The sequence below is a fragment of the Mixophyes fleayi genome, chromosome 10 (genome assembly GCF_038048845.1).
Source record: "Mixophyes fleayi isolate aMixFle1 chromosome 10, aMixFle1.hap1, whole genome shotgun sequence".
NCBI lineage: Eukaryota > Metazoa > Chordata > Amphibia > Anura > Limnodynastidae > Mixophyes > Mixophyes fleayi.
In genome coordinates, this window is record NC_134411.1 from 41,981,668 (window position 1) to 41,999,032 (window position 17,365).

At 42.9% G+C, this 17,365-nt stretch overlaps 1 protein-coding gene across 1 annotated transcript in view; it reads left to right on the forward strand.

Annotated features, from left to right (window-relative positions):
* LOC142104108 (protein lin-54 homolog) overlaps window positions 1-7,175 on the forward strand; it is a 67,191-nt gene extending 60,016 nt beyond the window's left edge. The window contains exons 7-8 of the mRNA XM_075188597.1: window positions 3,563-3,672; window positions 6,568-7,175. Of these exons, the coding sequence (XP_075044698.1) occupies window positions 3,563-3,672; window positions 6,568-6,754 (297 nt within the window). The 3' untranslated portion in view covers window positions 6,755-7,175. The remainder of the gene's footprint in view (window positions 1-3,562; window positions 3,673-6,567) is intronic.
* Window positions 7,176-17,365: the final 10,190 nt, after the last annotated feature.

Consider the following 17,365-nt stretch of genomic DNA (forward strand, 5'->3'; position numbering starts at 1 on the left):
TCTGACCATTCAAAAATCATATGGATCAGCAAAAAGGTCTCCCAATACACATAATATAAAGAAGATCCTTTATAAACATGTAGATTTTGTATATCCCATATGAGTCCTTGTTTCCCACTGTATTAGAGTAATGTTAGTCTTATATTAAGGGAAAATAAACTGGCTCATAATTCAGTTAATAAAACACAGAGGTAGCAAGATTGTCTTAACTAGGTCCCCCTAATATTTATTGTATAGCTCCTATTTAACGCTGTGATATCATCACGGTGAGTTATACTGGTTTAAGGTTAGATCATTGATATATTTCCCTTGCTTGGCTCTGAAATTGATTAACAACGAAGGACATGCTGTTTTATAAATCTAATCATTCACGTTAGAGTTAGAGTGTGTATAGCAAGATCGTTTAGTCAGAGTCACGCTGATATCATCCTAAATATGAGCACCTCTTCCACTGGTATCTATATAAAGCTGATGTAATGTGGCTGGGGTTGTTTTCAGCGGACTCTGTGACTCGTTGTTTTGCCCTCAAGGGAAATGTTTAATATAAGGATGGGGTATATATCCTAGATTCCCCGCTATGTATGGTATTTGATATTGTTAAGACGGGGTCTCGCTATGCTCTGAGTGTGAGCTACAAGTAATTTCCAATGTTAGAGAGATTGCCAGATCCGGCAGGTTTCAGTATAAACTGTCTGCCTAAATTAGTAGTGATCTTAATTAATCTTTAGAGATATTCCTATTATTTATGTTTGACTGGTCAGAGAAGCAGCGAGTGCAGCGTCCGCCGACGCGCGTTTCGCTAGGAAGCTTTTTCAAGGCAAAGCTTCCTAGCGAAACGCGCGTCGGCGGACGCTGCACTCGCTGCTTCTCTGACCAGTCAAACATAAATAATAGGAATATCTCTAAAAATTAAGATCACTACTAATTTAAAACAGCATGTCCTTCGTTGTTAATCAATTTCAGAGCCAAGCAAGGGAAATATATCAATGATCTAACCTTAAACCAGTATAACTCACCGTGATGATATCACAGCGTTAAATAGGAGCTATACAATAAATATTAGGGGGACCTAGTTAAGACAATCTTGCTACCTCTGTGTTTTATTAACTGAATTATGAGCCAGTTTATTTTCCCTTAATATAAGACTAACATTACTCTAATACAGTGGGAAACAAGGACTCATATGGGATATACAAAATCTACATGTTTATAAAGGATCTTCTTTATATTATGTGTATTGGGAGACCTTTTTGCTGATCCATATGATTTTTGAATGGTCAGACTTATATACAACAATATTAATTATCATCCAAGATGAAATGGCAGAAAGACAGTCAGTAATGCGAGACAACACAGATGTGAAAGATCAGGAGAGGATAGATAGATTTGTGTATAATCCGCATAGAGATGATACTGAAATCGAAAGGAGCTTATTAGCTTTCCAAGAGAAGTGGTGTAGATACAGAATAGCAGAGGACCTAGGACTGAGCCTTGTGGTACTCAGGGCCGGTGCAAGGTTGCCCGGCACCCTAGGCAAAGCTTAAGCTTGCGCCCCCTCCCCCCCCCCCCCTTAATAAAAAAAATTCTAATTTCCCAGCCACTAACACACTTAAAAATAATAACTCTTACCTCCTCTTGGCTGGCTACAATGCAGTCCAGATGTCTGACGCAGCACTGATGTCTGATGCAGAATGCTGTCCAGGCTTCACTGCTGCCCAGGAGCAGACACAGGATATCTAGAGGGGAGGCTCCAAATGCTAGACTTCAGAACAAAACAAACGAAAGGAAAGAAAACATGACATCACTCACCTGTTACACACTGACATGTACCCCGCTGCCCACCAACTTCACTCACACATCTCCATCTGCCCACTAGCTGTTCTCACATATGTCACCCCTTGCCCATCAGCTTGTGTCACATATGCCAGCCGCATAGGCAACACCAGCTTTACTTACATGCTCCCCTGCCCACTACTTGGCTTTTTTTTTTTAGTATTTGGCCACTACTTGGCTCTCCTCTGTTGCTGTCTATTAATGTATTCTGTAGATGATATATTAAATATGCTAACACATGCAAATAAATAGAGAAAGGTAATCTAAATGACAGATAATCCAGACCGTTCTATTTTATTTGCATTTGTTAATGTATTCTGCAGATGTAAAATTAATTATACTAATAGAGGGCAACAAAGTAGAGCCAAATAGAGGGCAAATACTAATACACATAAATGGTTCCTTAACTATCCTAGAGTAGCCCCAGCAAGGTGAATTAAAGCTGTGCTTCATTATGCATCGCTGCATTTTGTCACGGCACTATTTTAGTATAAAGACCCCACAGTCTCTAACTCAAGGACATTTCTAAGTGTAATCCCCCGTCTCCCTATTTTCTCCAGCCTCCTCCTCCCCCCCCCCCAATTTTCTGTAGCATCCATTCTCCCCCCTTTCTGTAGCCTCCATCCCCCCCCTTTGTATAGCCTCCATTCTCCCCCCTTTGTATAGCCTCCATTCTCCCCCCTTTGTATAGCCTCCATTCTCCCCCCTTTGTATAGCCTCCATTCTCCCCCTTTGTATAGCCTCCATTCTCCCCCGTTTGTATAGCCTCCATTCTCCCCCATTTGTATAGCCTCCATTCTCCCCCCTTTGTATAGCCTCCATTCTCCCCCCTTTGTATAGCCTTCATTCTCCCCCCTTTGTATAGCCTCCATTCTCCCCCCTTTGTATAGCCTCCATTCTCCCCCCTTTGTACAGCCTCCATTCTCCCCCCTTTGTATAGCCTCCATTCTCCCTCCTTACTGTAGCTTCCATTCCCCCCTCTTTCTGTAGCTTCCGTTCTCCCCCCTATGTATAGCATCCGTCCCCCGTCCCCTCATGTTATCTGTAGCCTCCTCTTTCCTGTACTCACTTTAACTTCTTCATTTTCCTTCCTTTCTCTTCTTCCTCGCTTCTGTCTTCTTTCTCTGTCGGCTCCTCATCACTGGCAGCGTCGTGACGTCACGATGCTGCCAGGCGCCGGGTAAATTTTAAAATGCGGTGCTGCTACAGTGCAGCACCGCAATATAGCGATCGGGCGGGCAGGCAGAGCGATCGGGCGGGCGAGCGGTAGCATTTATTTAATTATCACTGGGCCCCTCACTTCAGTGCCGCCCTCCAGAGCCCGGCGCCCTAGGCAACTGCCTAACGTTGCCTAATGGGAGCGCCGGGCCTGGTGGTACTACAACTGATAAAGGAAACAGAGCAGAGGTGGATCCAGATAAATTAACACTGAAAGAGCGTTTAGATAGGTAGGATGAGAACCAGGAAAGGACAGTGCCTTCAAGACCCAGTGATTGTAGCGTTTGTATGAGGAGAGAGTGGTTAACAGTGTCAAATGCAGCCGAGAGATCCAGAAGAATTAGAAGAGAGTAATGTTTTTTTCTTTTTGCTGTGATTTTTTTACAATGTTGTAGATGATCATTTTTGTAACAATACAGGATTTAAAAAAAAATAAATGTTTATACAATTACCAAGTATCCATGAATTAGGTATCACAATTGTATGAGTGATTTGTTCATCTTTATCATAGGCTAAGATAATGTGCTCTTCTATGTGTAAATGCATCGGATGTAAAAATTATAAAGAAAGTCCAGACCGCAAATCTCTTAGGACTATGCAGCAAGATGCAGATGGAGGAAGGTATGAATCAGTAGAATACAGCATATGATATAGAAGGAGCAGTGTTCACTTGCAAACTTGGAAGCAGTGTGGTGATGCATTGTTTTTTGTGTATACATTGGTGCATGCTCACATTCCACCTTTTGACATTTGTCTACACAACATTTTGCTGGCTTTTTTTTGCCAGTTAACAGTCCAATCCCCAGGGACATTAGGTAAGTGCTCCCACTTGCTGCAGAAAGTTCACAATTACCAAAATTTCAGCTGTACCACCACCAAGAATCTGATATGAATGCAGAAATACAATGCCACACCAATGGAAGAAGTTCAGTAGGTAAGAAATGAATGCATTGAATAATGAAGAAATAAGGCTTCCACTAGAACAAGTGAAGAAATTTAGTGATTAAGAAAAAACACAAATTGCACTTATATTTAGTAGCATTTCCTGCAAGGCTTGGGCATTTAAACAGCTACCTCATTACTAGGGCTGCCAAGAGGAATTTGAGACCCCAGTATAGCAACTTCTTGGGGCCTCTTCCATAGATGTTTAGCACAGAGATTGTGTACCTTCGCAAACTAAAGAGGCGCTGCCGAAAGGGGAGTGGTCACACCATGTTGGCGTGTGACTGCGCCTCTTTGGACATTACATATTAAACCCGGGTTTCCCAAACCCAGTCCTCAGGGCTCCCCAACAGTGCAGATTTTCCAGATCACGTGTGACATAATTAGGACCACCTGTGGATCTGTTACAATGTGTCAGTCAGTAATGAATACACCTGTGCTCCAGCAAGGAGATATGGAAAACATGCACTGTTGGGGAGCCCTGAGGACTGGGTTTGGGAAACCCTGTATTAATCTGTGTTGCTCTATCCTACCTGTTGTTGCAGCTTTCACCACCTGCTACTGGATTCTTGTATGGATCCTGGAATGTTGGTGACTGCAAAATGTATTACATGAAATATGGAAACAGTACATAACACAGATCACACCACAGTATATCATACATATATTAAAATATAGTATAAATTTATTATACACAGTCTATATAAGCTCACAGAGAAAATATGTGGTAGCTGGATGTGGTTGCTGGATGTCTTAAAGCTATAATAAAATACATAATCTACCAGTCCCATCTGAGTATTATTCAGCATCATTGTGACCGACACATAATATTAAAAGCATCCCTTAAACTGCTGTACAATAGAGAGAGCATACTTTTGACCCCCTCAGAACACAGAGACCCCCAGCTATGTCATGCCCTCCCCACCCACATCATGCCACCTCCATCTAATTATGCCCTTCCCAGACACACCATGCCCTGTTCAGTCACACCATGCCCTCCACTGCCACATCATGCCCTCTCCAGCCACATAATTTCTTTCCCAGCCACATCATTTCTCCACCACCAGTCACATAATGTTACCACTTTCCTCCACACGATTACACTTCCACATCATGCTGTCACCTCTATAGCCACATCATGCCCCCTCCATCCAAATTAGGCCATCCCCAGGCACACCATGCCCCTTTCATCCACATTATGTCCCCCATAGACACATCATGCACTGTCCAGCCACACCATGCCCTCCTGAACCACATGATGCCACCAAGAGCCACACCATGCCACCATTAGCCACATAATTTCTCCATTACTAGTCACATCATACTGCCACCAGTCGCCACATGAACATGCTGCCATCCCCAGCCACATCATGGCTTATCTGCAGTGTCAGTTTCACACAGTTTCAATATATCCAACAGTGTAAGATGCAGCTACTTATCACAGACTCACGCTTCCTGCACAGTGTGCAGGAAAGCCCTAAGTCTTGTGAGATAAGGATTACCTCACCACATGGAACCAATAGCTCAGCAACCCACACTTTTGTCAAGGAACAGAAAAACACACAGAGTCTACACACAAAGTAGTATTGGGACTGGCCCGGTAACTATTCAGACAATGAGTGCAGGTAGCGGCAGGCAGCTGCACCCCCCAGAACCAGTATTTAGTGCACCCCTCTCAGTATTCCCATCTATTACATAAGTGGATTTTGTTGAATTGTCCATGTGCATTGCTTTCAACAGGTAAGCTCTTCCCAATTACCTGCAGTAATAAATATGTGTGCTCATAATGTTGATGCTGCTCTGTACATTGCTTGTGCATTACAAACATTGACTACATTGTAACATTGTGACACTGTCTACTAAACAGTAATTTGTAGGGAAAAAAACTAGAAGAAAAAAAAAAAGCCTGTTGCCACAATGATTCAAATTGTTTGCCACTAAGTCCTTTATGACCTACTAAAGGATCCATGTCAATCACAAGGTCTATGGTGTCACCTTATATGTAATCCATGAACATGAGCATGCGCTGTAGGCTAACTACATCTTAAATCCAAATTGTAATTTAGTCGTTATTCCTAGTCCAATCCTTAATTTGATAGAGGCTATGGCCACCCTGTGTATTAATGTGACTTTCAGTGCTTGATCATGCAAGTTGATATTTATTGAGGCAACCTGTGGGTACAATAAGGCATTTTGTGTAAAACTGCTCATCCCTGCTTGCTGTTCATAACATTACCAATCAAACACTAAACTGATGTAAGATTGCATAAAATGTGTTATAGGATATAACTCATTAAAATTGTTTAAGAGTTTTAGCACTGTAGTTTGAGCAGTAGAATGTGGCATTCTGAGGTGAGCCCACAATCATTATAGAAAATAGTGAATGTAGATCAAACCCCATTACTCCAGACCTGACAACTTAAAGCTTGAAGAATTGGTGCAAATCTTTTTCTTCCTTAAAGCTATGAAGGAATAGAAATGCTGAATGATGTATAAAGCCATGTGTCAACAGAAGATTCAGGCCGTAATATATAATTGGAGCACTGACATTCTTCTCATCTTCTTTCTTCATAGTATTTTACGAACTTGTACTTCCCTGGAAGTAGTGAGAGCAACATGTGCCTGCCTTCTAGCTCAAGCTGAAATAGCAGAAAAAGAGAAATATTCTGACTGTCTAGCACAGCAATTGGTAATTGAAGAATTTGGAAAGTGTTTAGCACAGATAATACACACAGATGTCCAAGGAGAAACCTGTTCATGAAAGTTGTTTATAGCCTACAAATGTTTTAATTATTCAATTATTCTAAGTTATATAGTATACTAAGGGCACATGTTATGTAATTGTAGTGTTTACATTTAGTTGTGGATTCATTTTCAATTGTTGTCTTTTGCTGAATCCATAAATAGGAATGGACTATTTATTGTGGATTTCTCTGGAGGCAATTGAGCATTAGCATTTGGAACAAGTTTTCCAAATAATAAGTAATGTAGAGGTGGTGGATTATGGAGAAATAGAACAAGTCTGATTTAATAAAAATAGAGCAAATAGGAGAAGTAATTATAGGCTTGGTGTTTATTAAATTACAGTTTTACATGTTAAAATATTTGCATACTTAGCATAAATACAGTATATTTGTATGTTATTTCATGTAAGCTGTGCAAATATAGTAAAGTTGAATTGGTCTGTTGTGTGATATTATTTCCAAGCCAGTTTTGAAGGGTCGGTACATACAAGGAAAAATAAAGATCACATGAGAATGATGTAAATAGCAAAGTCACACTAGACACTTTCTTATTGAAATTCTTCCAGGACTTGTTCATGTGTTGAACACCAAGCGGTATATTTACTGAACTGCGGGTTTGAAAAAGTGGAGATGTTGCCTATAGCAACCAATCAGATTCTAGCTGTCATTTTGTAGCATGTACGAAATAAATGATATCTAGATTCTGATTGGTTGCTATAGGCAACAATTCCACTTTTTCAAACCCGCAGTTTAGTAAATATACTCCCAAGTGAAACGTTTAGTCAGATGACAATTGAACAACAGCATCTGCCATAACAATTATTATTTGCGGATCTCAATACACTGCTTGGGAAACTTTAATACATTGGGAAATTAAAGGTTAATGTAAGGAATATAAAAGGTGGTTTTATTCCTCCTTACATGACCAGTTAATGATATAAACAGTGGTCAAAGTGAAAATTTAGAAGTGACGATATGGAAATTGTAAGTGAATGGAATTTGATAGTTTTAAAATGAAGGCAATTTGTATTAATAAAAACCAACTGAAATACAAAGGGAACAATCATAATCAGCTCACAGATACAATACAGAAAATATCAACATATTTACAAATTGGCTATCTCCCTAATATGGCAGTAACAAATTTACAGCCTTCAAACATTGGAAAGACTCATAGTTGATGAATATGCTTTTTCTTGAATGCAAGTGATAATATTTTGCAGTTGTTATAATCATCATCATCATCATCAACATTTATTTATATAGCGGCAGCACATTCCGTAGCGCTTTACAATTGGGAACAAACATTAATAAGACAATACTGGGTAATACATACAGACAGAGAGGTAAGAGAACCCTGCTCGCAAGCTTACAATCTATGGGACAATGGGAGTTTGAAACACAAGGGCATATGCTACATCATATTGCACAATGGACCAGCTAGAATGCAAAGGTAAAAGTATTGAGTGGGCTGTGTGTGTGGCAATGTTAGTCAGAGGGTTGTTGTCTTGTGTTAGCTATGTAGAGGGTGGTAATAGGGTAACCTAGGGAGATTAATTTGGTGGTTGAGGGATATCATAAGCTTGTCTGAAGAGGTGGGTTTTCAGGGAATGCTTGAAGGTTTGAAGACTAGAGGAAAGTCTTACTGTGCGAAGGAGGGAATTCCACAAAGTGGGTGCAGCCCGAAAAAAGTCCTGTAACCGAGAATGGGATGTGAGTGCAAGAGAGACGCAGATCTTGTGCAGAACGGAGGTGGAGATATTTTGAGACAAGTGAGGGAATGTATGTCGGTGCAATTTTGTTGACAGTCTTGTATGTTATAATCAGATACATTGACTCTCTCTCAATACATTCATAGTTGATGGAACTCAACACACTATATCTGAGTACTTCAGAGACTGTAAGCTCCTAAATCTATCTGCTATTTCCTTACATAATGTTCTGCTTCCTCAGCAATCAACTTTAGAATGTTGCATTGTTTCCTCCTCATGATAATCCAGAAGACAATTGTTATCTGAAACATTTAAAAATGTTAAAATACCTCTGAGAAACATCTTACCATGCAATAGCAACCAAGCTATTTCAAAAATCTTTGCTGGAAGTCTCAACCAATTTGAGAATTTTAAACTTTCCTGCAAAGTTCTATCCACACATTCTCTGAGTACAAGCTGGGAACAAATGTAGGTCCTCCATACCTTAAAATATACTTCTTTACTTGACTTATTCTCAATATAAGATTTCTCTGTTCCCCACTTCCTCAGAGATTTGAGACCAGATTCCACATATGGTGGGTAACAGTTCTGCGTCCATTTACCCCTTTTGAGACTACCATCTGCATCAAAGATTCTGTAAAAGGCAATATCCAATTCCTGAAACTGTTAACCAACAGAGAACCAACATATGAGTCCAAGTTTTCAAAATGTACGCTTAGAAACAAGGAGTCAAAGAAAACCCTTGGGTTCAACATATCCAAACAACCACCTTTCTTCTATAGGTACGTGATCCCTCTTTTTATTGGATTCAGTCTGTTGCCCCATAAGAGCTGGAAGAACAAACCAGAGATCCTGGTTGAAAAAGATTCTGGTAAAGGAAAAACTACAGCAACATACAAAAAATAGGAACCAGGAAAGTTTTTTACATTGTAATCCTTTCTCTGTAGGTCAGACTCCAGTTCTTCCACCACTGAATCTTTACATCTCCCATTTTAACTTAGCATTTTCTTCCTTACCAAAGTTCACCCCTAACATCTTAATACGGGAGGAGGACTTTGCAAATTCAGGCAGATCAAAATCAGGATCACCTTGATATGTTCAGAAAGCTTCACTGTTTTCAAGGTTGATCAGAGACCCTGAGGCCTCTGAATAGCTTCTGATGGCTGCAGATAACAGCTGGCCCTCACGAGGCTCAGAAACACTATAGTGATATCAACCACATATGTGATTAGAGTCAGAGGCAAGCAGTTGGGGGCCAGGACCGCTCGAAAACCACAAACTTGTAATAACCTCAAAAATGGGTCAACAGCAAAGACATACAAGAGAGGACTCAAAGGGCATCCCTGCCTCACCGCCCCCCCCCAACTCTGAATGTGTCACCCAGCCAACCATTAATCAGAGGGAACCTCTCTGCCTCCTTATATAAAGTTTTAGCCAATCAATAAATTGTTCTGGAATACTGTACTTTGACAAAATTGTCCACAGATAATCATGATCTACTCTATCAAAGGTTTTAGCCTGGTCTAGACAAGCCACATACTTCCCACACCCAAAACATCTCTCATCTCTCAAATATCTCTCTTATTGAGAGAACTGCTCCAGAGATGTCCCACCCTTTAACTGTGCCAAACTGATAGCCTGGTAATAGTGCTGGGGACTGACCTCTAATCTAGAAAACAAGATGTTTGCAACAATCTTCCTATTGACATTCAGGGTTATTGGGCTCCAATTTTTGATGTCACCAGGCTCTTTACCTTTGCACAACAGATTCAACGATCACACATCTCATGGACTGAGACAACCAGTGCTTTTCAAAACACCTTATATACACATCCACCAGAATTGGTCCTAGTGCCTTTTTTTGACGCAAGTTGTGTAAAGATACTGGGTTTTCTGGCCTAATTCTACCCACTTCACTCTGGCTTTCTACCCACGGGTGCCTTCCTATACCAGGGAAGTCTACCCAGTACCTTCTAGGATTTGTATAGTCACTCAGGCAACTGCAGATAGAAAGTAAAGCAATACATTTATTGTAATAAAAACAATCACTAGATTATTATGTACACACAGTAAATAAATGCCAGGCAGGTTTACAACATCATCAGTCCCTTACCCCACAAGCTTAAGGCGTTACAGTCACCTGGCTGTCCGGACTTGACGACCCATGGATCTCTCTCAGCTGCATATGCAGACTCTGGTAGAGAACAACAACTAACAACCAGACCTTGCACCTTCCATGAATGAAATCCCAGAATGAACACCCCCTCCCCCTCCTGGAGTGGCTCCTTATATCTACGGTCTAATTTCCACAGAGATTTCCCCTCTCTGGCCAAACCCCTGAGCCTCTCCTTGTTAAACATTGGTCAGTGCTGGACTAGGGGTGGTTGGAGAGGGGAGTGATGATGAGCTGTCCTTCTGCAGAACCTCCTCTGCTAAATGGGCTGTCTGGAATAGTCTTCTGAGAACAATAGACACTAATTAGTTTTCCCCCTCCAGTATCTTGCAACCTGATCCCTACCCATAACCCCCTGGCTTCACTTTAAGGAATAAAAACCTCACTGCCACATCACCAATATACAATAAATAATATACATATTTACAATAAGCTACAATGTCCCCTTATCCACATGTATTTCGACACTGCAGTGGTATTCTGTTGGACTGGGAAACAAAAGCAAGGGCTATAAAAAGTACATGCTATAATCCACATTTTGTATGAAATGAGGGACAGACTGGTTAGGGTGATATTAATACTTTGTTTCACCACAAGTTGTCAATAGCCTCTGTCAAGAGGGAGAAATCCAGGTTTAGGATTGCCTTCAAGAATTGGGCCATATTTTCTTTATTCAAAACCTTTTTCTTAAACAAGTCAGCATAGTACGATTTCACCACTCCAAAAATACCGACCCAAATTTCTTGTAAACGACCCTAGGAGTCCCTTCCCTCCAAATTAAGTGACTCCCAATTCTTTATGAAGTCTTATATAGTTGCTATACTTACTCTTTTCCTAACTAACTGACAGTCTCTTAAATAGAGAAACATTATCCTTCCTGACATCCTCCCATTAATCTACACTGCTTTCATAAAAATGTAACCTTTCTTATTGTCACTCAAAGAAGGATTTTACCTGACCCTGTACAACAGAATCCTCTAACACAGTGTTTCTTAAACATGGTCCTTAGGACCCCTAACAGTACATGCGCTAACAGACCAGGATTAAGTCTTCACAGCCCTCAATCTACATCTGGACACTTTCTAGGACCCAGGCAGAAATACAGGACCATATGACCAGGATAAGGAAGTCATTTTTCACTCATCCTATTAATATCTTCTGTAGGACTCACAAAAGTCAAGTCTATTCTACTACTTCTTCCACCTTAAGGGTAAGTGAAGCCTGGTTTTCTACTATCTTGTTCAAAAACATCACATAAACTGGCTTGCAAAATAATCCTCTTCAGGACCTTGGAATCTTTATTCAACATTTTGCCAGCCAATCTGTTACTTGGCATCCTTGTAATATTTAAATCCCTAGTCCCACTGGAATAGATGTAAAAAAAATACTGCTTAACTTCATGGAATAATCTGAGTCTTTCTGACACTGTCTTGGGTCCATAAATATTGATGAACCTGAATCTTCTGCCCTGAAGGGTTACTTCCAAAACAGACATCTACCCATCATTACCTCTGTCAATCTATGTACAATCACATTCTGAGTGTTAAACAGAATTGCAACTCCTGCATATGACTTCACAACCAGAGACCAGAAAGATGGACCTGTTTGCCAATATCTCTGAGCTTCATGTAACTGCCCTACTGTAGATAAGCTTGTCTTCTGTAAATAGAACACATCTGCATCCAGATATTTGAGATGGTTATAGACTCTATTGTCTGGTTTTCCTGAGTTTAATGCTACTTACATTACTGGAGATAACTCATATGGAAAATCTGGTGATGCTCTTACCTTGTATCTGTTAGGAACTCCCAAGTCAGTACAGTGAAACTCGGGAACTACTCTGAAGGCCAGGTGTTCGATGGAGCCCCTAGTGGTGGGGACAGACTGGGCTGCGGGCCGACCGAGGGTCGAGTAACGTATACTGACTTAAAGGAGTTCCCAGGAGTGGAGTGATTGGTGGACTGTAGTATAAGAAGAATCCTAGGTCAAAAGGTCACAGGCACGGATGCATATCCAAGGGCAAGCGAAGGGTCAAACTCACAGGCAGAGAAGCGAAATCCGAATTCCAGGCAACAGGTCAAGGTCAGAAGAGAAGGGTCACAGGTCCAATAACAAGCACCCTTTGTCAAAACACGGGTAGTCAAATCCAAGGTAGCAGGACCCAAACTAGATAGCACAAGCAGGCAGCAGAACTGAGGACAGAACGCTATAACCGGCAGTGAGGCTGCAGACCTCACTGCCCTAAATACCACAAGCCACCAATCAGAGCCTAGCTCTGAGTCTCACACAGCCCCCATGATAATTGCATTAATCAGCCCACAGGCTGTGTTAAATTACGCGCATGCGCCCGGCCACTAGTACCGCCGGGACGCAGCGCTAGATTATCGGCGTCGGACCGTTGCCTTGGCAACGGCCGACCAGGAAGTGGAAGTGACGTCCCGGTCGTCAAGGTGACGGCCGGGACGCTGGCAGAACCAGGAGACGGGCCGCGGCGGCTCGTAACAGTACCCCCCCCTTGAGGAGGGGTTAAGGAACCCCGACACCCCGGTTTAGTAGGAAACTTCCTGAAAAATTCTCTAATGAGTCTCCCAGCATGGAGACGCCTCCGCGGTATCCAGCATCGCTCCTCAGGGCCATAACCCTTCCAGTGCACCAGAAACTGAACTTGGCCTTGGACTCTCCTTGAGTCAAGGATTCTTTCAATGATATATTTCTGGTCTCTATTCACATCCAACAGCCGGGGCCTGCTAGAGGAAGGCTCTGCTGGGAGCAGCGACTTTCTTAAGAAGCGAACAATGGAAAGTAGATGGTATTTTTAAAGACGGTGGAAGTTTTAACCTGAAAGCCACCGGATTTATCTTTTTCTCAATTGAAAAAGGTCCAATGGCCCCAGTTTCTTGCCTCAACTTGATGTTCCGTGTGGACAACCAAACTCGATCTCCCACCCTCAGAGAACATGGCACACGATGGCGATCAGCGAAAGCCTTGGATTTTTGCGAGGCTTGACCCAGGGCAGAGTGCACCTTTTTCCAGATAGATCTCAACCTAGCCGCAAAGGCAGGTGTTCCAGAATCCCCACTGGGAACAGCAGTAGAGAAAGAGTTAGACTTCGGGTGAAATCCAAGGTTGCAGAAGAACGGAGATGTGTGTGTTGTGGAATGGCAGGAATTGTTGTAAGCGAATTCCGCCCAGGGCAAGAGAGAGGACCAGTTATCATGAAATTTTGAAACATAGATGCGTAAAAACTGTTCCAAGGACTGGTTGGTTCTTTCTGTCTGTCCATTCGACTGCGGGTGATACGCTGAGGACAAACTGATAGTGATCCCAATGGACTTACAAAAAGATCTCCAGAATCGTGCAACAAACTGAGATCCTCTGTCCGAGACGATGTCTTCCGGAAGACCATGGAGACGAAAGATGTGGGTCAGGAACAAGGTAGCCAAAGTCCTGGCATCCGGTAGTTTGGGTAAGGAAATAAAATGTGCCATCTTACTGAATCGGTCCACGACTACCTAAATGGTGTTATGGCCTGCAGATACTGGAAGGTCAACAATAAAATCCATCGAAAGATGGGACCAAGGTCTGCTTGGAGCAGGCAAGGGTAGCAGTAGACCAGCAGGACGGTTCCTAGCAGATTTGTTTCTAGCACAGTCAGGACAGGCACGAACGTAAGTCTCCACGTCATCCGATAAGGTGGTCCACCAAAGCCAGCGAGAAAGAATTTCAATAGTCCTACGAATTCCCGGATGACCAGCAGAGCGGTTGTTGTGACCCTCTATGAGGACAGGTCTCCTTAGATGAACCGGGACAAATAACTTGTTGAGATGTGTCTGAACGGGAGCAATTTTCTGGAAGTGTTGGATAGTGGCTCCCAGATCCTGGGTGAGTCCGAGATGAATTGAAGTGGAAGGAATAATAGACTGCGAGTCAGGAGTTTGGGGATGCTTCGGGACAAAGAATCAGCCTTAACATTTTTTGCACCTGGACGAAAAGTGATGATGAACCTAAATCTGGTGAAGAATAGGGCCCAGCGAGCCTGCCTGGGATTCAGAGTTTTTGCAGTCTGAATATATTGGAGGTTTTTATGGTCTGTGAAGATGGTAATGGTGTGTGCAGCCCCCTCCAACCAATGTCGCCATTCCTCCAATGCCAACTTAACAGCCAATAGTTCACGGTTTCCGACGTCATAATTACATTCCGCTGGCAGAAATTTTCTCAAGAAAAATGCACAAGGATGTAGTTTTTTACTCTGTGAGTCTTTCTGAGAGAGGATGGCACCAGCACCGACATTCGAAGCATCCACCTCCACAATAAACGGAAGCCCTGGGTCAGGGTGTCTAAGGAATGGGGCGGAAATGAATGCAGCTTTCAGAGCTGAAAAACTCGCCAGTGCTTCTGCGGACCACTCCGCTGGGTTTGCTCCTTTTCGAGTGAGGGCAGTGATAGGAGCCACTAATGAGGCAAATGAGCCAATAAACCTACAGTAATAATTGGCGAAGCCAAGGAATCTTTGGATCGCCTTCAAGTTAGTAGGTAGGACCCAATCCTGAATTGCCTGCACCTTGGCGGGATCCATAGCGAATCCTGATGAGGAGATGATATAACCCAGGAATGCCACTGTGGATACCTCGAATTCGCATTTCTCCCGTTTTGCGTACAGATGATGTTCACGCAATCTCAATAAAACCTGGCGGACGTGCTGACGATGCTGAGATAGGGATTCAGAATAAATTAAGATGTCATCCAAATAAACAACCACTGTTTTTCCCAAGAACTCACGTAATACATCGTTAATCAGATCCTGAAAGACTGCCGGAGCGTTGCACAAACCGAATGGCATTACAAGATATTCGTAATGTCCCGAGTGGGTATTAAAGGCAGTCTTCCACTCATCCCCCTTCCTGATTCGGATAAGATTGTAGGCCCCTCGGAGGTCAATTCTAGAGAATACAGTAGCTGTTTTTAATTGATCGAACAGAACAGAGATCAAGGGTAAAGGATACATATTCTTAATCGTGATACTATTTAGTCCACGGAAATCGATGCAAGGCCTCAGGCTGCCATCTTTTTTAGAAACAAAAAAACAACCTGCGCCAACCGGGGACTTAGAAGGGCGGATGAACCCTTTCTCCAGGTTTTCTTTTACGTATAATTTCATGGCCTGAGTTTCAGGAAGGGATAGTGAATATAAACGCCCTTTGGGCAACTTAGAACCGGGTACCAATTCAATGGCGCAGTCGTATTCCCAGTGTGGTGGAAGTGAATCAGCTTTTTTCTTGCAAAAGACATCACTGAAGTCCTGATAGGGTACCGGCAACAATTCTGGACTAGGCTGCATAATTCTAAGAGGCAGGGTCAAGCAGGACGTAGAGCACCCGGGACTCCAACGGACAATCTCCCCTGTTTTCCAATCAATAAGGGGGTTATGACTGCGAAGCCATGGATACCCCAATATCAAAGGAGCAGAGGGACAAGAGATGAGATAAAAGGAGAGCTCCTCCGTATGGAGGACTCCTACAGACAACCGAACCATTGGAGTCCTGGCGAGAATCTTTCCCCCAGGCAAGGGGTTACCATCCAAACCACATGTGGTGATTCTTGATCCTAACCTGATATGTGGAATATCAAGTGTCTGAGCCAAATGCATATCCAGGAAATTACCAGCCGCACCACTGTCAAGAAAAGCTTTCAGGTCCATGGATCTCTCACGGAAAGTTAGACGTCCAGGGACTAATAAGGAATTGTCTGATGAGGTAATCTGAAGATCCAAGCGCACCTCTTCACCTGCACTTAGGCTTTGGAGTTTCCCGGCTTGCTGGGACATGAACGGACTAAGTGGCCTGGTTGACCACAATACATATACAAACCTAGTGAGCGTCTTCTGGAGCGTTCCTCCGGAGGCAAGCGATAAGCGCCCAATTGCATAGGTTCAGAGGAATCGGGCAAAGTGTTATCAGAGCTTGTGAAAACGTCCATCGGAGCAGCGGACTCTCGTTCAGCCTTTCTCTCGCTGATCCGACGATCAATTTTTATGACAAGTTGCATCAGGTTCTCCAGCGTGTCGGACATCGGATACTGAACTAAGGAATCTTTCATCTGCTCAGTAAGTCCTAAGCGAAATTGGCTTCGCAATGCTGGGTCGTTCCAGGCGCTATCAGTGGACCATCGCCGAAATTCCGCACAATACTCTTCCTCTGAGCGACGTCCTTGCCTTAGCGTACGGAGATGAGCCTCAGCTGAGGCTACCCTGTCCGGGTCATCGTACAATAACCCCAAAGCTTGAAAGAAGGCATTCACAGACTGTAAGGCTGGACTTGTGGAAGGCAAGGAGAAGGCCTAAGACTGCGGGTCGCCCTGGAGTAATGAGATGATGATCCCTACCCTCTGCTGTTCGGAACCAGAGGAACGTGATTTCAGACGGAAGTACAATTTGCAGCTCTCTTTGAAATTACGGAAGGCTGGCCTGCTTCCAGAGAATCGGTCAGGCAAATTCATTTTAGGCTCCGGTGTGTCACCAGCGGGAACTTGCTGGAACTGCCGGTCTCTGGAAACCCCTTCTTGAACTGCCAGACGCTGGGATAAAGTCTGCACCACTTGGGAAACCGCCTGTATCTGGTTGGCCAGAATCTGGGCTGGAGACAGATTAGATTCTTCTCCGTCCATGACCTTATGATACCAATCTTCCTTGGCCGGTTATAATGTTAGGAACTCCCAAGTCAGTACAATGAAACTCGGGAACTACT